Source organism: Peromyscus leucopus, chromosome 3, assembly GCF_004664715.2.
Source record: "Peromyscus leucopus breed LL Stock chromosome 3, UCI_PerLeu_2.1, whole genome shotgun sequence".
Classification (NCBI taxonomy): domain Eukaryota; kingdom Metazoa; phylum Chordata; class Mammalia; order Rodentia; family Cricetidae; genus Peromyscus; species Peromyscus leucopus.
The window spans coordinates 107,745,482-107,764,965 of record NC_051065.1 but is presented as its reverse complement, the minus strand read 5'-3'; the positions used below and the strand labels follow the sequence as shown (position 1 = coordinate 107,764,965).

At 52.9% G+C, this 19,484-nt stretch overlaps 1 protein-coding gene across 2 annotated transcripts in view; it reads left to right on the top strand.

The window, feature by feature from the left end:
• The window catches only part of Grip2 (glutamate receptor interacting protein 2), an 84,782-nt gene that overhangs the window by 26,828 nt on the left and 38,470 nt on the right, over nt 1-19,484 (top strand). The window contains exon 1 of one of the 2 annotated variants that reach the window (XM_028854888.2): nt 9,837-9,980. The exons of the other annotated variant lie outside the window; for it this stretch is intronic. Within the exon in view, the coding sequence (XP_028710721.1) occupies nt 9,926-9,980 (55 nt within the window). The 5' untranslated portion in view covers nt 9,837-9,925. Of the gene's footprint in view, nt 1-9,836; nt 9,981-19,484 lie in introns of those variants that run through there. 2 annotated transcript variants of the gene reach the window in all.

The window sequence follows — 19,484 nt, the reverse complement described above, 5'->3', positions numbered from 1 at the left end:
TTTTGGTTCGCTTTGTGGTGTGAACTGTCCAGCATGTATCACTGGCCTGCATGTATCACTGCCTGCATGTATCACTGCCCAAGGTTTGGCTTCACCTCTCCTCGAACCTCCTGTAGGTGCAGTAACACAACATGCAGCTTCTCTGTGCAGCTCTTCATGGAACATCACGTGTCTGATATTCATCCATGTTGTTGAACAAAACAGTGCTTTCCTTTTCATCGCTGTGTGGTATTCCACTGCATGGCTGAACCACATTTTAATTTTTTTATTCTGATGATGGGTCTAGATAGTTTGCATTTTTTTTTTTTACTACGAAGAAAAATGCTGCTGTGAGTTTTTTTCCCTTCCTTTTTTTGAGGCAAGGTCTTGCTGTATATCCCAAACAGCCAAGAACTTGATGTCATCCTCCTGCCTCAGTTTCTCAAGTGCTGGTAATTACAGGCATGCACTTCCATGCCTGACTTTGCTGTGAATATTCTTAAATATGCCTCTGGGTAGCCAGATAAACACATTTCCCTTGGGTCTATACTTTCTAGCAGATAACTTAGCATCTTTGCTGAGGTGTATTTTAGGACACACATACTTCAAAGTTTTGATAAATGCTGCCCAGCGTCTTAAAATGTAGCTGCACCACTTTACATCCCCACAGGCCATGGAGGAGGCTTCCAGGTGCTCCTCATCCTCACACCTGGCACTGTCAGATCTTTAATTTTAGTTTGGGGCATGAATTTATAAACACAAACCAAGCTTCCAGGGGATTCAGATGTGTTTGGCGGGAGGCTCAGAATCATAGGGTGAGCTTTGAAAGTGCAGCTCTGGGACCTGCTGGGTTATTCTAGGGCGAACCCTGAGTCAGAGCTGCCACGCAGGTGTGTCGGCCCAGCGAGCTGCGCTCTGGTGTTCCTTAGCTCCCCACAAACGTGACAGCTTCTTGTCCACTCACACGCTCAGTGTCCTCAGCCTCAGGTCCGAGGTCTCTGGCTGGGGTCTCCCATCTGTGTCCCAGAGCTTGGGAAGAGGGGGGAGAGGCCCGAGACAGGGAGTGGTACTAAGGGTCTCTTGGTTTCCATGGCAACCTTCGTGTACTGCTGCTCAGTGACAGTGTGCCTATTCTGTGACCTGGCTCTAAAGAAGGGAGATCTGGCAGGTATTCTAAAAGTAATGGTTGACAGCACCTGGTGGCGGACTCAGATGCCTGCAGATCCAGGGGAGGTGAGGGAGGTGGCAAGGAATAAAACACACACAGGGATACCTACGTGCACACACACACACACACACACACACACACACACACACACACACACCCCTCACCATTTAAGCCAGCATTTCTCAGCTGGGTGGTGACTGTGCCCCAGGGGACATTTGGTAAAAAGGCCTGGAGGCGTCTAAGGCATCTTGTGGATGAAGCCCCGGAGAAGGGGTGCTGGCAGCATCCTGTCAGTGGCCAGCACTCCCATGTCAAGACAGCCTCATGCTCACAGCGCTCCCACCTCAAATGCTGACAGTGCAGGGGCTGAGGACTGTTCTGTCCTCTCAGAGCAGAGCACTGATTTCACGGCTGGATTATAGGTGGCCTGCACTTGGGGAAGTGCTGCTTGGCCCCCCCCCCCCGGCTTGTTTGACTTGAGGCCAGGGGAAGGCCAGTGTTTCCTATTCCCAATACACTGAGCATTGATACATGTGAAGAACTAACCTGGCAATTACTTCTTAAAGAGAAATATGAAGCTGCAAGAACCACAAGCCACACGTCGGGGGTGTGGGCGCCCCCGCAGGGGCAGACTGCAGCGACCACGGGCCCTAGCCCACAGCTCTCCCCCTGTCGCTGCCAAGCATGATCGTGCAAGCGAGTGTGGGGTCTACAGCTTCGCTCCAGAACAAGGGAACTCCCCACCCCACGTGACTCAGATGCCCGTAACCGTCCCTGCATCCACCACGGCCTCCTCTCACCCCTGCCCTGGACAGCACTGCTGCACCCCATCTTGAGTGACTGTCCGCCTGGTGGGGTGAGATGGGGACACGTTCTACAGGGATCGGCTGACTCAGGCAAGACACTGGCAGGAAACAGCTGGTGGAAAGGGCTTACACCCCTGTTCCCAGCCATCCCCCCCCGACTGTTTCCCCAGCTCTTCTCCCCCAGCGGCACCCACTGCTACTCTCCCCTCCTCGTTAGGTGGTGAGTCAGAGATTCTGGGTTCTAATCCCAACTCAGTTCTTATCAATAGGCAGCCTCCTGGGACAGGATGGTCACCTGTGCCCTTTCCTGGCTATAGGATGCAGATGAATAATAGTCCCAGAGGCAAAGGTTTGGAGGAAAAGCTCTGTGAGTCAAGATATCTCACCAGCATAGAGCAGGACCCGGCTCAGCTCCTTGCTTTGCCACATCCCAGCCGGGAGAACTTGAGGAAGTCTCTCTTCTGTGGGCCATGGTCACTCTGGCTGCTGGCAGGCTCTGAGGTGAGCACAGAGCCTGATGCTGAAGCCGGCAAGGAAGGTAGAGACAGCTCTGCCTGGATGAAGGTCACCCCCAACCCCATCCCCAAATGTCTCCAGGCCTCTCCTCCTCTGAATCTCCTCAGCCCACAAGACCTGTCCATTTAGAGCAACAGAGTGGGCCAGAGGCAGGCTGTCCAGTTGCGCGCTCTCTCCCAGTGACCCTGGCCCTTTGCCCACACCCTGGTGCCTTGGTTCCCACATTTGGGACATGAGGGTAATCACAGTCTCCGCCTCATCAGGTATGTGGGAGGGGAGTGTATAAAGATCTAGAATTGGCTTATATCGCCAAGTCATGGTGTCACTCACTCCCAGCCCATTATTTTTTTTTTCAGAGAAAATTCTAGAAGTGAATGCCTAACCACCATCTTGCCAGATCTAGTTTCACGGAGCACTTATGTTATTCCATAGATAGGTCCAAACCTATGGGGAAGGGCCTAGAGGATGTCATGAGTGGCCAAGCGTCGGAGGATCCAGGGCCTAAACCTCCTCCCCAGGTAACAAGCTGCCCTCTCCTTATAACCCTTCAGGTGCTCCAGGGAGCCTAGGACAGAGCAGGAGGAGCAACTGATGGAGGAGGAGTCCGGCCTGGCCCAGCCTCTTCCCCTGTGGCACATAGGGTCCCTAACTACCACACTCCGGCCATCTCTTCCGAGTGCGGCATGCCGTAATCTGCATCTCCACTCATGGCACCTGCCCAAGTGTTCGCTCCTAATTATTGCCTATAAAGGCGATGCCAGGAATATTAACAGGCCTGCCACCTGTTTCCTGGCAGGTGGCCCTATGGTGCACCTGTCAGCCAGCTGCCTTGGTCCCCAATGAAAACAAACGGTGTCGTTTTCATCCTGAGCTCAGGACCCTCTAGGAGCCATCAGATGGCTGGGTCAATTCCTGGGAGGTCTCTGTCTCCCTGGGAGCTGCTTCCTAGCTGTGGCCTCAGAGGCTCTGGTGAGGGTGGAGGGCTTGGGAATCCTCTGCCCTCTGAATGCTGTGTGATGCTGGAGCTTTACTGTCTCTTTCCGATGGCCAGTGTCCAGACCTTCCTTCAGGGCAGGGGTAAGTGGAGGCTTTCTAGCCCTGGGCCAGGACCCATATCAAAACCCTTGTCTCAATTCCCCAGAGGACCCCAGGTGACATCACTTCATGAGTTGGCCTGTAAGGTGAAGTCACTTTCCTGTGAGGCAATACTACTACCTTGTGAGTGTCATCGCTTGTAAGGTGACATTCTCTTGTGGGTGTCATTATATGTGAAGTGATGTCACCTCAGGGTCCAATCATCTGTGAGGTAATGTTACCTCAGGGTGCAATTGCTTGTGAGGTGACATCACTTCCTTGGTGCCATCACCTGTGAGGTGATGTCACCTCATAGAGCCATGACCTGTAGTGACTCCAGAGGCCTACAAGGCCCTGAGTTCTGCCAGTGAAGGCATTCTTTGTGCTGACACTCGGTGCAGAGCATGCTTATGGCCCTGTGTCCATATGGGTTCCTAACTGTCCCTGTGTCCGCTGCCAATCATCTGACAGAAAGGGCAGGACTTCTGACTCACAGTTTGGAGGTTCAGGACTGGCCCAAGATTCTGGCCTGTGAAGACTTGGAACATCATGGCTACAGGCTGTGCTGTTCACCTCAGGTCAGGAAGCAGGAGACCAGAAAGAGTGGGGTTTGGCCTCGTCTGAGGATGCACCCACCTGATGTTACTTCCTCTAAGGCCCCCACCTCTTAAGGCCACACAACCTCTCAGGATCTCTAAGGACACACATGGCATTTGAGAAATACCACAGGTGCAAGCCACAATTACTGAGTTAGTTCATGGTGGTTTATGTTGTCAAGGGGGAAACTGAGGCCCAGGCAGCTAAACTCAGGGAACCTCCTTCTGATCCAGTGAAAGGATCTACCAATCTGGCCACTCCGTCTTCCAAGATCCACAGGCTCTCCTCCCTGTTCCCCATTTCAGGGACTGTTAAATCACAGGGCAGGTGGGCCCCTTCTGCTACAAATGCCGCCATTGCTCCCGCCCTCCCTCAGAGAGCCCCGCCATACCTCCAGCTTTCTTGCCTCTAACCCTTCCACTAGCCCTCCTGCCCCGCCCCTCTCACACTCTGTGCTCAGCTGGGGTATCCCCAGCAACCACCCCACCCCTACCCCACCCCCACTCCTACCCCACCCCTGCCCTGCCACCATGGCGCCCTTCCTCTTCTAGCCTTTCTTCAAATGTCACCTTCCCCAGTGTGGCTTTGATGACCTCCTCTCCACTTTTTTATTTCCATGCTTTTAAATTTTCATTTACTTCCCAATGGCACCTACAAGGCAGGAGCATCTTGAAGCACTTTACAGGCAAATCAGAGCTGGTTGGTTGGTTGGGTTGTTTCTGTTTCCCCATTCATATCTCTGACAGATAATAGGGTTTTTGTTTCCCATAGTGATAATTACAATAATGGCACCAACCCAAAGGAATTAACTATAAAATCTTTTTTCTTTTTCTTTTTCTTTCTTTCTTTCTTTCTTTCTTTCTTTTTTTTTTTTTTTTTTTTTTTTTTTTTTTTTGAGACAGGGTTTCTCTGTGTAGTTTTGGTGCCTGTCCTGGAGCTCGCTCTGTAGACCAGGCTGGTCTCGAACTCACAGAGAACTGCCTGGCTCTGCCTCCTGAGCGCTGAGATTAAAGGCGTGTGCCACCATTGTAGCATGAATCTTAAAAGTTCTTATTAATAAAATCAAACCCGAGGCGAGTTATTGGGGTCCATGCTGGTAGATCAGAGAGACAGAACAAGCCACAGCTATCTCACCTCGCCGGATCCTCATCTGGTCTTGTCTCCTCAGACTGGAGGCCTCTGAGTCCTCATCCGGAATGGGTCTCAGCTGAATTACTGCTCAAAAGCCTGAATGCTTAACCAGCCAAAAATCTTCTAGTTTCTGGTCCTCACGCCTTATATATCTTTCTGCTTTCTACCACCACTCCCTGGGATTAAAGGCTGGCTTTCTGGGATTAAAGGTGTGTGTCACCATGCTTGGCTATTTCCAATGTGGCCTTGAACTCATGGAGATCCAGAGAGATTTCTATCTCTGGAATGCTAGGATTAAAGGTGTGAGTGCCACCATTTTCTAGCCTTTGCATTTAGTGGCTGTCTGTTCTCTGACCCCAGATAAATTTATTAGACTACACAATATTTTGGGGAACACAATACCACCACACACCACTGCCCGGCTAACTATAAAATCTTAACATCATCTCAGGCTTAGTCCTTGTGAAGTCGCCCCCTCCACCACCTCCACCCCCTCTCCCCACACACATACACATCCTGTAGTCTTCAAAATGTTTTTATTCGTGATTCATTCACATTGGGATCCTGCCAAGGCCCCTGCACCTCATCTGGCTGATCAGTCTCTCTAGAAAAATTTCTTCTCCTTATTTTGCTGGGGGAAACCAGGTCATCTACCCATGAGATGTTCTCGGGGTATCTTTTAATGCATCCCCATGTCCTGTGTGCGTTCTGCTCACTAGTCCTCAGGATTTGAAGGCTTCCTGCCACTGCCTGGCATCCAGTCTGTGTCTGACCCCACATCATCTTAAGATTGAAGGAGAGTGATTTCACATTGTCCTTGTCAGAGCAAGGGGACAGAGACAGAGCTCCAACTGCAACCCCATACACCTGAGGAGCACCCGGAGATGTTTAGGGACCTCAACTCAGGCCAAACCAGGATCCTTGGCTTCCGGGCAGAGAAGAATTTCAGAGCTAACCAGTGTAGTGAGACAGAGTTGGAGATGTTATTTTAATGTATTTAATGTATTTTAATATAGACTTAAGCACAAGGCTTCAGAGAATGAGAGGCACTCAAAAGAAATGAAGATAACCCAAGTGTGAGATGTGCTTCCCTAGGGAGAGTAGGGAAAAGTAAGACATGCCCAGGTGTGTAGGGAATGCCTCAAGGGATAGAAAACAATTCATCGTCTCAGCATCAGCCATTTATACCATTTTGGTGACTCTTAAGCTCCATCTCACAAGGTTGCAAACTCCCCTTCTCTCTTTGCTGTTATAAAAGATGTATGGGAGATGGCTCTGGAGGTGCCTTGGACGGAGTTATGATATGATAAGATAAAACCAGAAGCCACCAGGGCTGCACAAGGGGTTCAGAACCAGTCCTTCCCCTGTAAACTGCAGGGGGTCCTAGAGACTTGCAGGTTCATGGCCAAGAAGGGAGGAAAGCCTTGAGCAGTTGTTAGCTATGCTGGGAATTTTTGGTCTGCAGGTGGCAGAGGCTTCAGCCAGATCGAGTGAAGGACTTTCACTCCCATCTCCCATCCCCAAGATTTCCCCCGCCTTCCCATCCTCCCAATCAGTCCTGGCCACACCGGCTTGCTCTGGTTCCTCCCTATGACAGCTCCTAAAACACACCTTGCTGGGAACAAAAGTCGAGGTTGCTGTCTCATTCTATACCAGCATCTGTCCCAAGTGACCAGGGAGGGTTTGTGTGGCTCTTTCCCTTTCTTTGGGACATCGTTATGCATGCATGGCATCTTACAATTTTCCAGTCTTTCTTCTTTGTTGTTCCGGCTGTTCCAGACTTGGCCAGTGGATGCCTGGTGCCAAGCTTTGGTGGCCACTCAGACTTAGTGCACTTCCTTAATCGCTGGAACCGAGGAAAGACATCCAACATGTCTTCCCTAGCCCAGCCTTAGGTCAGCCCTGGGGGTCCTTTGAGCCTGTAGAAGCTAGTAAGAGTCCGCAGTCTGGTTTCCAGGAGACAACACAAACTCCAGGGATACCCTTCCCCTTGCTCGGTTTCACCTTCTGTTACCATGTACTTATTTATTACGTTGTTGTTGTTATTCTTTTTCCTCACTAGAACATCCACACCAGAAAACCTTGATTTTGTTCACCGCTGGGCCTCTGAGACGGCACACAGATGATGCCTAATAAATATCTGTTGAATGAGAAAGGGATGGGACTGATGGATGGCCCACATGCTCGCCCTCCCCCAGCCTGAGGGAGTTGCATGGAGGGTCCCCCACCCCCTGCTGCCTCCACAGACCCAGCCTTGGGTCTTATTTATATCCACAGAGCTAGGTGGCAGAAATGTCACCGCTGGGACTGTGGGGAAGGAAAGGCCAAGAAGATTAAAGGCATCTCTGATGAGATGCTAATTTGTTTCCGGAAGCAGGTGGGGGCCCTGGGCCTTGAGGGCTTTGTGAGGCTGAGGCAGGGCTGGAGGAGGCAGAATGGCTGGCAGAGGCGGGCCTGGATCCTTTCGGGATCTTTCCCTTCTTTCTACCTGTCTTTTGAGATCTGCAAAGCTTGTGTGCTAAGGGGAGTTAGTTAGTCCTGTCTTCGAATCCTGCCCTCGGCACTCTCTGGGTCCTAATGATTTGCTGTGGATTCTAACTGCCACTGTCAGCTGGCATGCAGTCAGCGGGGTAGATGTGGCCTGGTCCTTGGCCAGACTTCTTACCCTGGACTCTGGTCCCAGCTCTGTTACCTGACAGTTTGTATAATCCCAGTGTGAAGAAGCCTCTTGTACCTGTACTGAACTGGCAGGACACACGGCACGCAAGAGGGCTTTTGACAAAGGCCACCTCTTTGGCCCAGTCATGGCAGTTGACCTAGTCTCAAGGCTAAGATCCGAGACCTTGTTCTACTGCTTGCATGCTGTGTGACCCTGGTGGAGTCCTGCACCTCTCCTAGCCTCAGTTTCCCCATTTGTAAAAGCGGAATGCTCCTCAGACCATCCTGGTGCACTGTGAAGATTAAATGAGACAGGTTGTGGGAGGCAACCAGCTGTTGATTTCCCTGCCTTGACTTCCATTGTGGTTTGCACATAGGGATGGGCTCTGTGTAGAGTAATCATGCTGCCGGCTGCCACTGACTGGCTCTTGAGCTCCTGTATGCCAGACTCAACTGTGCACACTGCTCCTGTCGCCCACTTCAGAGGCACTCTTAGCCCTGCTAGTCAGATGGGGAAACGGGCTCAGAGGGAAACGTTGAGCTGGTTGGAGCTCAGATCTGCTCATCCCCGAAGGCTTGAGTTCTCTTATCTCTCCCCTTGCTGTTTGGATGGCTAAGTCGGAGCCTTGTTGTCCGGGAAGAGCCAAGGCCTCTCTTCTGTGGGTAGAGGAGTATGAGAGAGGCAGAGGCAGGAGGAGCCAAGCAGTCTTGTCCCCACTTAGGGCTCCACCATGCACACCCCAAAGAGGGAAGAACAAAATCTCTCACGGAGTTGGATAAGGAACCCAGGACCTCAAGCCTCCCAGCCCTCCCCAGCCAGTACTCTTGCCCCTCTTTCCTGTACTCAACAGGAATCCCCTCCCAGAGAGAATCAGCGGAGAGCCTGTTTCCAGTTGAAGCCAGGAAGAACCCAGCCCGTGAGGAATCAGCCGTCCGGGAGACCTGGGGGACCCTTCCTCCTCGGACTTTTTGTTCATCACCCGCTCTATTTACCCCACAGTGCCCTCCATCCCATCTACTCTGTCAGCTACTGGCAGGAATGCGGCAGCCCTGGGGCAGACTGGGCATCCAGGCCTGGCGGGGGGACCGGTGCAGAGCCACGGGACAGACCTCATGCAACCTGGATCACGGCCTCACTGCTGCAGCAGACTCTGAAGCAGACTGCTTCTGCAGCCCCGACTCCGGAGCAGTCCTCTGGGCTCCTCCTGAGAGTTAGTCGGGGGGCCCTGACCCATCCTGGGGGCTTAGAGGTTTAAAAAGTGAGGAGGGAGCCTAAGCAGCCAGCCTAGAGGAGAGGCGAGGAATCTCTTTCTGCCACATGCCTGCTCTGACCCCAAGTGAGGAGTTGCTCCCCTACCTCATTCTCCCCACGGGTAATGCTGCCAGCCCAGCCAATGGGAAGGGAGATAGGACATGTTTACTGAGCTCTTTTCAAATACCTGGCCCTGTGGACTCCCTGCCCCATCAATTCAGGCACCCACGGGGGTTTGGGGACATGTTGCCAGTGATCTATGCTATGGCACAGCAGGCCAGCCCTTCCAGCAGCTAGCTAGCTAGGATGGGCATCTGAGGGCCAAGCAAGTAGTCTCATGCAGAGAAGTTTCACAGAGCAGTTCTCGATGGAGGGATCCACCCAACCGCTGGCAGAGGAAGAGGGGTGGATGCTGGTGGAGCGGAGCAGAAACCGGGGTGGGCAAGGCAGCACTTTTGGCGGGAAGAGGAAGTAGAGGATGGGTGTGCTGAATATAGATTCTCCATGCCAGAACTTGGGAAGATAGATCTGCTCTGGCGCCCCGCTTGCTGTGGAGGAAGGGCCTTGCCGCCGGCTCTGGGGAGGATTATCTATTTTAGCAACTCGGGAAGGGAGGAGGCCGGGAGCGCCCAGCCTCCACCAGTCAGGCGGCTGGGGCGCAGCGCAGAGGCGCGGGCTCTGGGCTCGGAGACTGCGGGGCGGCTGCGGGGCTCCGGGCCTGGGACGTACTGGCGAGCAGTAGTGATGCTGGCGGTGTCACTCAAGTGGCGGCTGGGCGTGGTGAGGCGGAGGCCCAAAGGTACCGAACAGAGGCTGCTGTGGGGTGCTGAGGGAGCCACTGGGGGAGGCTCCCTCTCTACTCGTGGTCCTCCTGTCTCCTGGCTTGCTTTTGTCTGGGTGCTTGGGGTGTCTCTGTGGCATTCCTCCTGGGGCCTGGAATCTGGGTCTCTTCTCCAGGCTCCTGTCAGTTGTTCATTTCTCTGCATCCTTCTCTGGGGCCCCATCTCCCTGTGTTCTGGATACCTTCCTCTCTCTCCACCCCAGCTCAGCGCTCTTTGTCTGGTCCCCTGGGGGTCTCTCCCTCTCCCTGGTCCTCCTCCCTGCCCTGATGGCTATCCTTATGTCTCTCCCGTCATCTCTGTCCTATTTACCCACACCTGCCCTCTCCCACCCTCACTGTCTTTGTTCAGGGTCCCTTTCAGTGTCGTTCAGTGTCTTCACTTTTCTGAGCTTCTGGTCCCCACCCCTCATGGGATGTGTCCCCAAAGAGCTTTTCTTTCCTCCCTGTTCAGACAAGGGACTGTGCTGTAGTTGGGGCAGGCCCGCAGAGAGGAGAGAGAGAGAGAGAGAGAGAGAGAGAGAGAGAGAGAGAGAGAGAGAGAGAGAGAGAGGATGCATGCATTCACACCTCTGCTGCAGGCTGAGGGCTGAGGGCAAAGCCTGGGCTTGGCTCTGGTCCAGGCTAAGTCAACTCTGAACCCTGGCTTCCACTGGTCCCATCCCTGGCACAGGTATAGCCCCTTGGAGGAGAAGAATGGTCTCAAGTGAGGACAGGTTGCAGTGGACTGAGGAGGACAGCGTGGAGCTGAGTGTTAAGCCCCAGAGTCTGTGTGACCCTAGACATCACCTGTGACTGCCCTTCCATTTTCCATCTATAACACAGGGGATGAGGATGGTAGGGATTCGTGGTCCTGGGCTTCAGGCTGAGAACTAAGAATAACTAGACTGTTAACACCAGGCTCAGACCTTGTCGATGCCAGTGTGTGTCAGAGAAGGCCTTTCTTCATTTAGTCCCCACTGCACCCCTCAATACCAGTTATATAGCAGAAAACTGAGGTCCAGAGAGGTTAAGGAACTTGCCCGTAGGCTACACAGCTGACCCACAGCTGCATTGTTGGCATTTTATTAGCATTTGAAGGACCTATGTGAGATGGGGCTGCTCCCCTCAAAGTGGCCAAGGGGTAGTGGGTTCATGAGGTAGCAGAGGGTTCCAGGACCTGCTCTAGCCTGTGGGCAGCTGGAGTCTACTAGAGGTCCCTGCATGGACAGAGGCATCAGGAACAGGGTTACCCAGGAACTCTCTGCTGGGCCCCAGAAGTCTGCCTCCTCAAGGCTGTTGCTCAGATCCATGGGTCCTGAGGATCCTGTAGATGTGATAGGTGACCGCATCTCAGGGCTGCTCTCTGTGGAAGACCCTGAGATCTGGAGAGAGGATGATGCGATTGTGCTTTTTGGACACCAGGAAGTGCTTGTATCTGCCTAGACAGACCTGGGTTCAAATCTCACTCTCTGTGTTGCTATGGACAACTGTCAGAACTCAGTTTCTTCAACTGTAGAGGGTGACCAAGAAAAGCCACCCTCTTCAGATTGAAACTTAAGAGTCTGGGACAGGGCCCAGCACATAGTAGGCTCTTGAAAAGTTTATCTTCCCACCCTCTTTCACATTACACCTCCACTGCACAGTGGTGATGCCCTTGAAGGTTAAGCTCCTTGTGGAGAAGAAGACAAAGAATGTAAAAGAAACAACATGTATCCTGGCTGGCTGAGGACCTACTGTGTGAAGGCCGGGCTTCTGCCATTAGAGGTGCTCTCTGGGAGACATGGAGCTGCACACCACTGCATGGAGCTATTGATCGAGGGAGGACCCCCGAGGCCTTGATGGGAAGCAAGAGGTTCCCCTGGCTTTATATTCAAGGTTTTATATTTTTAAGATTGATTGATTGGTTGGTTGGTTGGTTGATTTAATGTTATATTTGTGAACTGTGTGCATGTAAGTGCTCACAGAGGCCAGAAGAGGGTGTCGGATTCCCTGAACCAAACCTGGCTCCTCTGTTTCCCTCCACAGGAGCAGAACGCGCTCTTAACCACTGACCCATCTCTCCAGTCCTTCCAGGTTTTATTTGAATGTCCGGGGACATGTGTTCTTACCTTCAGCCCATGGTTTTGTTGTTCTATTGTTATCTGTTTACCTTTTAGTTAGTGTCTGTGCTCACATGGGCCAAGGCGTATGTGTGGAGGTCAGAGTTACAACTTGCAGGGGTCGGTTGTCTCTTTCCACCATGTGCGTCCCAAGAATCAAACTCATGTCAGGCTCGTTGGCAAGGCTCCTTACTCACTGAGCCACTCCATGTGTGCTCCAACCATGTTTTCAATGGGTCTTCCTGTTTCTCACCTTTTCTGAATAAGACCTCTAAGTGCCTCGTTCTTTGAGGGCTTGAAGGTGGGAGTCACAGGCTACACAGCCATGGGAGACCCATAGCATATTCTGTAACTTGAGTCTTTCTCTACCCCGCCAGTCAGCTCCCCAATAATGACACGGAGACTTTTTTTATTAATTATGAAAGTTTGACCTATAGCTTAGGCGTGTTGCTAACTAGCTCTTATAACTTAAATTAATCCATTTATATTAATCTGTGTTGTATCATATGGCATTACCTCTCTTCCATCTTGCACCTCCCGTTTCCTCTCTGTGTCTCCTGGCATCTCCTGCGTGCCTAGATTCCACCGCCTCTTCCTTTCTCTCCCCAGAAATCCCGCCTATACCTCCTGCCTAGATGTTGGCCATTCAGCTTTTTATTACACCAATCACAGAAATGCATCTTCTCACAGTGTACAAATATTCCACAGCAATACTCCTCAACTGAAATCTGAGGGTCTAATTAGTGTCTGGAGAAGGATACAATGGTTTTGAGAGAAAGGCTGGGGTGGGGGGAGGGTGGGGGCTCGGAGTAGGGATTTGCTAGGTAAGTAACAGAGAGGTCAGTATGCGCAAACAGGACTGTGGAGCACCACATCAATAGATGCTGACACAGGGTATACTGCCCCTGCCTCCTTCAACACTTATTGAGCACCCTTTGTGTACCAAGTACTGCCCAAAGTCTTAAGGGGACATGGAGCAGGATGGGCATCATCATCTGTGGATGTGTCCACACATCATGATGACTTCTTCCTCCTTCCTGCCCCCGAAGAAGGAGGCTCCCCGGGACCCACCTTGGTCACCACAGCTGACTCCTTCATTTCTTCTACAGCCCCTCTCCCTCCCCACAGGAGCAAGAGGCTCAATTCTGACCCCCAACTCAAACATGTTCCTTCCTTCCTATGCCCATCCACTGATCCCTCTTTCCTGGGCTTCTGCCCTCTTCTCAGTTTGGGACATCAGATGGTGCCAGGGATAAATTCATCCGGGGATTGTTCCAGAATCACGGAGCCCTGGCAGGCTGCTGGGAAGCCCTGCCTCGTTCTGTGTTCTTTGCGGAGTGCTCGCCGTTTGTCAGCTACCGCACTGGGTACTTGACAAGTACTTCCTTGTACTCCTCCAGGGCTTGGGGATCTAAATTGCCCGCATTGCACCTGGGGAAACTGAGGCTCAAATAAGAAGTGGTTTTTCAAAAGCCAGATGTGTAGGAAATGATAAGAGCCCGAGTCCGCCCAGGCAGGATCACTACCCAGCCCAAGCATCTTGCCAGGGCATCTCATTCCTCGGTGGTCAGTTAGCTCGTGCATCGGCTGGGGGCAGTGTCCTTTCTGTGAGGTCCCCACCCTGTCCTCACATGTGCAGCAGGCCTGGCTTTTCCAGCATCACTGAGGTTCTCTGCCTTCTAGAGCTCTGCCTAGGGGACCTTGGCAGCCTTGATGGGCCCTGAAGCCGCTGGCTGTTTCGTGTAACTAGTACTGCCCATGCCTGGCCCCTGCCTCTGCCACACCCACTGCTGTCAGTGTCCCTTTTGTGGAGTACAGACTCAGCTGGAACTCAGGGCCTGCAGCGCATGAGCGGCTTGGGGGGGGGGCAGAGCCAGCTACAGCCCCCCGCTCCCCAGCACACACCGAGTGAAATGTGCCTCCGCCTACCCACCTTGCTCACATCGCTGCCACCGGAACCCGTGCTGATCTCATCAGCTAATGCCCCGTGCTGTCTCCGTTTGTCAGCTTGAATGCTCAGTCCGGCAGGACCATCTGCCTGCTTTAATTGCCCAGATAATTGTGAAGGCTGCTGGCCCTGCCTCCTTCACTGCTGGTCTGACGGGGCGGAAAGAACATCTATCAGTCAGGAGCCCTGGACAGACCCGACCCCCAGCTCCCTGCAGGTCCTTGGGCAATCCACCTCTCTCTGGCCTCAGTTTCCCTTCTGTGTCCTGGTCCTGCCCTCTTAGAAATTAAAGCTCCTCACCACAACCCTCATTTACCCACACAGTGCCCTTGGGCTAACCTTGTTTCTGCGGCCCCTGCATTCCTGTTTTGGCCGAGGTATCGGTGACTCAGAGCAGATGTGGGCAGGTGGGCGGACATGGCGGCACGGAGCCAGCCAGCTCTGATTGCTGCACAACTGGGGCAGCTGGAGTCCCCAAGGGACGACCTTGGACGAGGTCCTTGTCCTTCACAGAATCTGGGGGTGGGGCTTTACAGATGGATGTGTTTGAGGCAGGGAGGCAGCTACAGGTCCCTTGGGGTTTATGATTTGGGGATGGAGATTGAAGGGACCCCAGACTGACTGAGGCTGAGCTGAAGCTGCCCCACAGATTACAGGTCCTCCCTTTCCTATCCTGGCCCACATGGGGGCCCCATTTTACACATGGGAAGGCCAAAACCATTTCTACTCAAAGACATCCAGCCAGTCTGAGGTGGGGGTGTCTGGGTTGAGTTCAGAGCTCCTGGAAGGCCCCAGAATGCTCTTTACTCTTTGTCACTTGTCTTGACCCCAAGCTCTTTGGGGGGTAGTTAGGCGAGGAAGAGTGTGAGCACCCAGCCAGCAGGAAGACCTTAGGGAGGAGGTAAGCTTCCTAGGGGGACAGGACAGCAGAGTTGTGTGGAAAGACTTACAAGACAGAGAGTACTAGGAACAGGCGTATCTGGGAGACTAGGGTGCTAAGGCTGGGAGCTGGGTTCTCTTAAAGTGTTTGTGCCAGGACAGAGGGAGGGGCAGGGGAGGTTGCCCAGGTTTGAATCCTTCCACTCACAACACTCCTGGTGAGCCACTGCTGAGTGTGGGACCCTCACCTGTCAGGCATCAGGAATGACCCAGAAATCACAGACTCCAGGCCCTGCCTTGGACAATGGTTCCTACAAGTTCCAACCTCTCCAGGGATAGATACTCCTTGATGTAGGTGTGAGGGCTCCCTGGTGGTCCTTTTCACACCCTCACATAGCGGCCACCAGCTGTCATCAGCTACAGAGCTCTCCCTCCATGTTCAAATCCACCAAAAGGACACAAAACCAAGTCGGGCCATGCCAGCCCAGTGAAGCCCTTTGGGGAATCACATGCACATCAAACTGTGGCTTAGTTCAAGGTCCTTCCAGGCCCCTTCCCTCGCCTGTCAAATGGAACTGTTATCCTGACCTCATGGAGGCAGAGGTGATGTCACAGAAGGTGAGGTACAGTCTGGAGTATGGAAGGACTGGGAGAAGTCAACTGACATGGCCAGTGGTACAAGCTTGTGTTTTCATTCTCTCAGAGCTTCCGTTTCCCCCGTGTATGTACTGCTAGGCACTGGGTATAGAAGATGTCTGTCTGGCGCGGTCCATGCTTTGGCTGGTTTCCTCCTCCCCATTGGTGGGGGATCCTCCAGGAGGAGGTCTCAGAATGGCAGATGAGTGGCTACCACCTGGTCCAGCCATACACAGGGGCTAGTGAAACCGCACCCAACGCAGAGCTCTGGCTCTTCCTGCCAGGTCAGAGGCTGCATTGACTCCAGTGAGGAATCGAGAATGCTTTTACCCAGTGGATGTTCCAGCGCAAGACAGGCTGTCCAGGAGGCGGTGAGCTCTCTGTGGAGGTGTCCCTCATGGGATAGAAATTCTAGAATGACAGCAATTCTGAGATCATGCATCTTAATTATTTATGTCTTAGTCACTCAGCCACACTGGTATGGCACTTCCTGCATGTAGAGACTCTGGGCCTGAGGCAGTGAAGGACCTCCCACTGAGAGGAAAGAACAGGGCCAGTGAGGGGAAAGAAGGTTGTAAGAAGGTAGTGAGAACCTGCTAGTGCAGTCAGGGATGGCTACTGAGAGGAACAGGTGGAAGCCGGAGTGAGGATGGGAATGAGAACATCTTAGGCAGAGGACTGTATCTTCATAGAGGACCCAAGAAAGAAGCACCTGATTCTGATCCTCAACCACCTAAGCTGTGCATGCCGGGCCACATCTTTTCTCTCCCTGGGACCCAGTTTCTCCTCTTTTTTAAAATGGCAGCGGCACTACCCACCCCATGAGGCTCTTGAAAGAATCCATGAGACACTGTACACGTAGTATGGCATATCCAGTAGGTGCTCAATAAATGCTGGCCCCTGGCCCCTATTTAGGACGTTCGCACTGGGACAGAGAGTGATGACCTGATGCAGGGGTGGGAGGCAGGACCCTGGCTGACCAGGTGCATGTGCTTCCCCTACATGAAGCCTGTGCTCAGCCTTTGCTCTCTGCCCCCGACAGCCAGATTTAGAATGCAGATGGCCAGGCACCACCTCACAAAGCAACTGCTCCTGTCCTTCCCAGCGCACACTGAGGTGGCCTCTGAAGCCTGTCCTCCCTATGTTACCTACATAGCCACCTTAGTGCCAGGAACGACACTCTTAGTGCCCTTTGCCCCACACCCATCTGCCCAGCACGCCTGCCTGCTCCTGAACTCAGACCCAGCCATGCTGGTGAGAGCTTCTCTTACAGACTCCGGGCACCTCCCGCACTCTGTGCTGGACACCCCCACTGCTGGCAATGCCCTTCCCACCTCACCTCTGTGGGTTTATGTCCTCTGTGGCCCCCTGAGTGTGACCCACCCTGAGGAAGATGCTGATGCTCCAGTGTGTGTTCTGCTTTTAGCACACAGTAGGTCCTTGGTGAACTGTAGCTGGACCTCAGACCTAGATCTCTCCACTCCTGGCCTAATACTTTTTCATGTTGACATGATTCAAGTTTTGATTTTTTTTGGGGGTGGGGTGGGGTTGGAAGGGTAGTGAAAGGGAAGGGAGGGAGAGAGGCTAATGGTCCCAAGTTTGTCTACAGGGACAAAATGGTCCCAAAGGACAGGAGAATGGGGGTGATGCGTTGACTGAGGTCAGCTGAAGCCATCTCCTGCTCCCCAGGATCTCTGTCCACTTAGTTATTTTCTAAGACCCTAAGCTGACCTCTCTCTCTCTCCATACTCTCCTCTGGCTGCCCAGTGTCCCCAGAGGAATGTTTTTAACGTGCCACTGGTGAGAAGGCTATTTATTTCTTATACCCCAGGTTCCAAGGGCACAGGCTCCCTCCCTTCAGAACACCTGTGCTCTTGAGGCGGCTCAGCCTCCGGTCTGTGCAGGGAGCTGCAGGCTGGCAGGCTCTGTGGCCTTGTCAGGCCCCTTCAGGGCAGGCAGAGCCTCACCCTGCGTCCTCATTGCAGGAGACTCCCAGGGCCAGGTTTGAGGAGGATGTAGATATCACATCTTCCAGGGGTCTGACCAGGTGCTGGAACACTGGATGACAGGTTATTCCTGTAAACACTGCCTCCATTTACCCCTTCTGCCACACTCCAGCCAGGCTGCCACTTTCCTCCCATCCCCCACAGTCATGACACGTGTTGCTCAGGAGAGTCAAGCAGGAACTTGTGTCCCCATCTTCCAGTGTGATGGGCCGGCGGTCTCTCTGCCCTGTCTTCCTTTCTTCCTACTTTGCAACCTCCCCCCCACCCAGTCCCTTCCTTCTCTCCATCCGAGACCAGATCTTGCTGTCTAGCCCAGGCTGCCCTTGAACTCATGGCAATCCCTCTCCAGCCTTCTAAGTGCTGGGATTCTAAACGTATACACCCCCTACATCTGGTCCCAACTCCCAAATAAATGCTACTGGCCTTCATGACAAAAGCTTTAATGTGCCTAAAGAGGAGAATGAGGCACAGAGCAGGAAGGGGCCTGGGATCCAAGTCTCCAGCCTCCGAGGCAACTGACTCATTTTCCTCTCTGGTCGCTTCCCCCCCAATCCCCAAGCCATCCAGTCCCTTGTACCCTATGTGGCTGTCATTGAAAACAGGTGGACCCTCTTATGGCTGCCTTCAAACACAGTCCAGCTCTCCTCCCGGGACCCTTTGGATCTGCATCCCTGAGGTCCTAGCTCCTGTCTGCCCCCAGCCACCATAAGCACGGTCCCCCTGCCTGCCCAGAACCTTCCTCCTTGCCTCTTCTCATCTGTGTCTCAGCCTAAAGATCACCTCTCGAAGGGGCTCTTCCTGACCACTTTCCCCGAGTTCCTCACTCAGCAACATTCCCATGTCCAACACAACTTCGAACTTGTATTTTTTCTTGATTCCTCTCTCTGGTCTCTCTTAGCTGGGAAGCTCTGGAAGTATGAGGTCTGTCTGCTTCACTCATTACAGAAATAGCAGCTCCAGCTTAGTTTCTGATAGGTACTCAAAGCTTGGTAAAAGTCCTCTGATGGACGTACTACGGTGCTTAGTAAATGCCCTCTGCGTGAAGTACTAAGTGTTTAGCAAATGTTATGAATCAGGTATGAGGTGCTTAGTAACTGTTATGAGTGAGGTCCGAGGTGCTTAGTGAAGTCCTCAAAGGAAGAGGAAACCTCAGTGGGGTAGGATTATGGATGTACAAACCTACACCAACCACCTTCCTGTGCCCCACACCCTGAACTTCTTCTCAACAAAACACTACAGGAGCACACCCTTCATCATCCATGTTTTAGAGGAGGGTCTGAGGTTTAGAGAAGCCCCTACTTGGTTGGACCCTCTTGTTCTCTCCCTCCAGGAGGGCCATGATTGCTGACATCGAGGGAGGCATGGGGCCTATGGGAGGGGGATCCTGTGGAAGTTGCCTCTACCATGGCCAGGCTCTGGCTTATGGCACTCTGGACCCACCCCAATCTCCAGAAACCCCTTAGGTGCAGCAGAAGTGCCAGCTCTCTGAACATGAGATCCTTCTGTCCACAGCACTGGACTACCCAGGACGTGGGCTGATGGGAACACTTCTGTGTGCTTCTGGGCACTCTGGGCAGGTTAGCGCCGCCGACAGATGGCCTGGCTTCCAGCCTTGGCTCGCCCCTTAGTCCTGGGGAAGGAAAGATGTGGGGCTTCCACAACAGGTGCTGGATGGAGTAGTGTCATGGGTGACTCCCATTCGGCCTGGGTCAGCTGTGGAGTATCTTCTGGAACTTACCTCTTCCTTGTCCTTCTACTCTGGCTGTTATGTCTTGCTTTTTGCCCTCCTGAGACCCTGGGCCAGTGACCTCTTTGTGTTCTGCTGTCCGTTGCACAAGCAGCAGGTGGGTCTATCAGCAGTACTGTACGGAAGGGACCGTGGCGATTGGGAGGGTGTGAACACCTCCGATAGGTG